The 5135-nt window shown below is 46.9% G+C and overlaps 1 protein-coding gene and 1 non-coding gene across 2 annotated transcripts; both read right to left on the bottom strand.

Annotated features, from left to right (window-relative positions):
- Positions 1-532: 532 nt before the first annotated feature.
- On the bottom strand, positions 533-4441 carry RPL30 (ribosomal protein L30). The gene is made up of 5 exons (XM_086609487.1): positions 4384-4441; positions 4243-4293; positions 3136-3281; positions 1879-2009; positions 533-626 (listed from the first exon to the last, which is right to left on the bottom strand). The coding sequence occupies exons 2-5, from the start codon at positions 4261-4263 to the stop codon at positions 577-579; spliced, it is 348 nt and encodes a 115-aa protein (XP_086465613.1). The 5' UTR covers positions 4264-4293; positions 4384-4441; the 3' UTR covers positions 533-576.
- On the bottom strand, positions 857-991 carry LOC147529059 (small nucleolar RNA SNORA72). Its single transcript, XR_015222095.1, has one exon. It is a non-coding gene; the product is annotated as a small nucleolar RNA SNORA72 (small nucleolar RNA).
- Positions 4442-5135: the final 694 nt, after the last annotated feature.

The raw sequence follows: 5135 nt of genomic DNA on the forward strand, positions 1-5135 counted from the left end.
ACCAACTCATCTGTCTTTAACAGAATGTCTTCAAAAAACTTACAGGACTACTTTAAAATCAGCTTTGATAAGTTAATTGGTACCTTACTGAAAGTATGTTATACATCATGTCTGGCAGCTAACCTACTTGTCATTTGACAGATAATTTGCATTAGTACTTTGTGATTGACTTAGTAAAGCGTGTGATTTTTTTTTTTTTTTTTTTACTGTCAGTAAACCCTTCAGAGTCCCCCACCAACATCCCAAATTTGCTACTGTACCTCACATTACAAATTGGTTTTGCACTAGCACTCCAAAACCAAAAACTAAGGAAGCCCTAGCCTGTTGGGATTTAGCACCACACTTGCCATGATCAAGTCTTACTCCACTTACTTCTCAAGATACAAAACTTCTAGAGAAAGAAACGGGCAAGTTTTGTCCTGTGAAGGTTATTTCTAACAGAACAGGAAACACAGCAGTTGTAATGAATCTTCATTTATATAGTTTGTTCCCTAAAACCAGCAAAGGTATAATACAAATTTTTCTTAAAACATATCTGTAACCAGTTTTATTGTAGAAATAACAACTTTACAGCATTCACTTCTCACTGGTTTGTTCTGGCATGCTTCTAATGATGTCAGAATCACCTGTAAAACAAAAATACATTGTTACAAGAGGACACACAGAAAGATCTGTTTTCAGGAATAAGCCAAAAAGTTAAAAAAACCCACCAAGGTATCGATTCTACAAATAGAATTAAAAGCAATACAAAGACAGTCTGTTTAGGAAAAAAACAAGTAATTTTGATGGCTTGATAAAAAAATACTTGTAACTGTATTTTGCTAATCCATACACGATATTTTTCAGTTAAATATGTACCTGTCACTAGCATTTACAAAGCCAGTACTAGAGCAACCATCTAGTCCTGGAGGACACAATGCATAGTTTTAATATAGCGAATGTCTAGCCTCCCCTGATCACGGAAATATCAGGACAGCGAGAATATTCGCATTATGTTGTTACGTGGCGACAAAGTTTACCTGCAGTTCTCTCCCCACCCAAACCCAAACCTAAAAGTAACATTTTGAAAGTTAAGTTTACAGCTAGTATTTGAGTACAAGCAAGCTAAATAAAGTTTTCTGAAGAAACAGTGAATTCAAACTGATGTCACTCGGGGAACATTTGGTAAAAGTTATTGAAGAAATCATTAAATCCATGTGTATGCATTTTGGTCAACAAACAGAACAAAAGATTGATTCTTCTCTTAGTAGATTCTGGAAAGAGGATGACAAGTCACTTAATTAGCAGTCTGCATGAGGAACCTGAGCAACTCTCTGGGACAAAGAGTGCTATCAAACCATAGTAATTACATAAAGACTTACAGTTTTAAAATGAAACATTTAATATGATTTTCAACCCCAGATTAGTATCCACCTGCACATAGGTTATTTTTGTATATATCTTTCTAGGAAGCAGGACGACTCACAATCCTTTCTTAGATTACAAACAGTCAAACAAGGCTGAAGTAAACAGCACGTTGCACAAGCTCATATTCCAGCTGATGGGCTCAGAAACACATACCATAAAGTTGCTTCCCAGCCACTGAAACCTGATTACAGACCGACAAGTAGACAAAACACACACTCAAAGGGTTTACCAGTAAAAGGAGCTATGTGCAAACGGAAGTAGTAGTAATTCCAGGTTCTAAGAACCTAGGACTTGTGAAAGAACAGGATCTTGGTCAGCAGAAATTATAATTAAGAGTTAAACAAGATGGAAAAGCACAGCAAAGTCTGTCATCACCCCTGCACATTACTTGCTCAGTGGTGCTGCCCACAGGTGAGCAGAGGAACCACTGATACAGACCCATTTGGTCACCACGCTGTGAGAGGGACATACCTGGGTCAATGATGGCCAGCGTGCACACTCGGTAGTATTTTCCGCACGCGGTGCCCAATTCAATGTTGTTCCCGCTATAATGATGGACGCCAGTCTTGGCAAGCATAGCGTAGTACTCGATCTCCGACTTTCTGAAATTCAAAAACTAGATGTTACAGTACTGACAAACAATTCTGACTGTCTGTCATACGGCAAGAGCAGCTTTAACTCCAACCACACCTAAACCTTACGCAGTTTTCCTTCCCACCCGCCACACATCTGTTCCTTGCCAGACAACATCTCTACTGCATTGTTGCTCAGGAACCCTTAATCCAGAAGTATGCTGAAGGTATGTAGCAGCAAACCGGAGTGCAAATCCTTGAGGTTGCTCCTACGTATGCTCATTTCTACAGGAAAGAAAGGGATTCAGGACTTTCAGACTTCCAAAAGGTTGTAGAAGCTAAGCCAAAGTGCATAAATGATGACCATCATTAACACTGATACCCAGCGGCCAGATGCTGAAGACCAATCTGATTGCTGCTAGTTGTGAAAGTAACTGTGTATTTTTCTTTAAAAAAAAAAAGTGTCACTCTATGTTCCCTTCTCTTCTGACTTCCACCAAGAGATTCTAGTGGACAATTATATTCCTCAAGCACTTTTCCCATCTGCACTAACATGTTGCCTCCTGTAAGAGTCCTGCCATTTCTCAAGCATCTGATTTTGGCTTTCTGCCTTTACAGTTTATTGAATCTGTCGCTGTATCTTAACAGCAAAAATGACCCACAAATTCAACATGGAAGATATCAGCAAGTTAGTAAAGATGTCATTCTCAAAAATGCAATTTCACTGGCCAGGAACCTAAATTTATAACTTACCCGGATAGCAAATTCTGTGTGCCTCAAATATTTTAATTCAGTGTCAATTACCAGTTTTCCTACCTACAGAATTATTTTCCAATACACTACTTTGAGAAAACACAGGAATTCAGCCCCATTACACTTTTAATGAACACTATCACAGTGTGAAAAGCTTCCAGTATATTCGCTAGTGCAAATTCTTAGAATTAGAAAGCTAGAAAAACACTGAGAAGCATTTCAACACATCCAGAGCTAAAATCATAATACACTAAACAACACATCACTTATTTCATAGCACTCTAGAACGCGCCAGCAAAGTCCTCTGCATTAGCAATTCACTGTGGCAACTAACATGAAGTACACGCTGTATTTGTACAAAGAACCTGTCTTAAAGAGAATTGTTTTTCGTACATCTGCTTACCTCAAAGCAGGACAGTTGTTGGCTAGGATGACCAGCTTGGCTTTGCCCTGTCGAATCATTTTCAGAGTCTGCTTGTAGCCTAACACATATTTACCACTTTTCATAACCAGCTGAAGCCTAGAGTTTATGGACTCTAGGGACTTTTTCTGAAAAAAAGATGTAGAAGAGCATTATTATATGTTATTTTATATTTTGCAAAAGGGCAGAGATTATAAGAAAATGAAGAAATTCCAAACACAAGCAATTTTCTAATAATTTCTCTCTAATTTGCAATGCGGAATAAGAAAAGCCAGCCTACCACGTAAGTATGAGAAAACTTGTGGATAAGGAGATTGCTGATACTATGTTTTCCCAACTTCGTAAAAATACCTCTTACGCATGTATCTTACAATAGGAAAATACATCTTAAAGCATTGTTGCTGCTATCCAAGTTAATCAACAATAGCCGGGTGCATTTGACAGGCCTTTATCAAAGCTCACCAAGTCAAGTCCGAATAAAAAACACTTCTGCCTTTCAGATCTAAGCCAGGTTTGGAGTACGTCTCTCCCCAGGGTGCACACTAATAGCCTTGCATCGGTTAGCAGAAAGAAGTAATCACATGCAATATGAGCTGACACTCCAACAATAGAGCGTGGTGCTCACGACAACAGGTAAGCGCATTTGCAAGGACGAACATCACCATCTAACAAGAAACCCGTAATTGCCAGAGCCGCTCCAAGAGAAAGCCAAGAACGCGGTGGAAAATGCAAAAGCTGAGCTCCACCCGTTCTCAGAACGCAGCACCAGCTCCCCCTTCTTCTAGCTAGCACAGGGGCCCTGTAAGCAGCCCGGGATAGCTCGCAAGGGGGGACCGAGGCCAGAGCAGCCGGCGGGAGGCGGCCGCAGGGCTGCGGGCACGGCCCGAGCTCCGACGGCCGCGACAGGCGCCCGCGGCTGTGCCCGGGGCCCCCTCCGCCGCCGGCCCTCACCCGAGAACACGCCCGGGCCCACTGTGCCTCACCGCAGCGCGACCCGCCCCTCTCCGCCGCCCCGTCCCGCGCAGCGCCCGCCGCTGGCGGAGCCTCGGCCGCCGCCACGTGAGACCGGCGCGGCCCGCTCCCACTCACCGTCTTCTTCGCGGCCACCATGTTGCTGCCTCGCGCCGGGTCGGCCGGTAACTGGAACACAGGGGCGAACGGCGGAAGGGGTTAGCGTCCGGCAGCGGCCCCCCACACCCGCCCGCGCCGCCCCGGCCCAGCCGCACTCACCGGAGACGCGCCGCCAAGATGGCCGGGCTATCAGAAAGGACCGAGCTCCCACAAGGCATCGCGGATCCCCGCGCGGCAGCTCTCGCGAGAGCCGCGCACAGCCGCCCCGCCCCGCCCCGCCCCGCCCCTCCCCTCCCTCTGGCTGCCACAGCGCCTGCGCCCAAGTGCCCGTGGGCAGCCCGGCGCGGCGGCAAAGGGCCGCCGGGAGGGGGGCTGGCGGGGGCGGGGCCTTGCAGGGGCGTGGCCAAACGTGGGGCGGGGTCTGGTGAAAGGAGGGGCGGGGCCTGGTGGCGAGAGGGGCGGGGCCAGCCCTCCGTGCCTCGCCTGCCGCGGCTGTGGCGGCGGCGTTGGGTCCTAGAGGGGCGGGCGTTCGCGTCGCCGCCCGCCTCCCTTCACCTCTCGTTCCTCAGCCGCACAGTTTCCCGCGTGTCACAGAGCGATTTTAAATGCCTTTTTTCCCGTCACAGCCTTGCGGGAGACTTAAGGCGCTGATCAAGGAAACCCGTTGCAGGGAGAGTCCCGAGGAGCCTGAGCCTCCCGTCCCTGTGGGGATCGTCACTGCTGCCGCAGGGCCGACGTGGAAAACTGCCGTGTGGAGAAAATAAATCTCTTTGGCATCACGAGCCCCTGGAGCAATAGGCACGCATGCTGGCCTGTCTTGACTTCTGCCCCACCTGACTGTGCGGCAGCCTTGGCCTGTGCGAGAGCAGCTCCGTCCTCCGCTGTGCCGGAGTCACGGTGCAGGGAAACCT

This window comes from Tauraco erythrolophus, chromosome 3 (genome assembly GCF_009769465.1).
Source record: "Tauraco erythrolophus isolate bTauEry1 chromosome 3, bTauEry1.pri, whole genome shotgun sequence".
In the NCBI taxonomy this organism is placed as follows: Eukaryota; Metazoa; Chordata; class Aves; order Musophagiformes; family Musophagidae; genus Tauraco; species Tauraco erythrolophus.

Coding starts and splice junctions, on each gene's coding strand:
- RPL30 (XM_086609487.1), bottom strand. CDS start 4,263: ATGGTGGCCGCGAAGAAGACG. Junction 3,282..4,242: donor TGGTGGCCGCGAAGAAGACG/GTGAGTGGGAGC, acceptor TCTTTTTTTCAG/AAAAAGTCCCTAGAGTCCAT. Junction 2,010..3,135: donor AACAACTGTCCTGCTTTGAG/GTAAGCAGATGT, acceptor TTTGAATTTCAG/AAAGTCGGAGATCGAGTACT.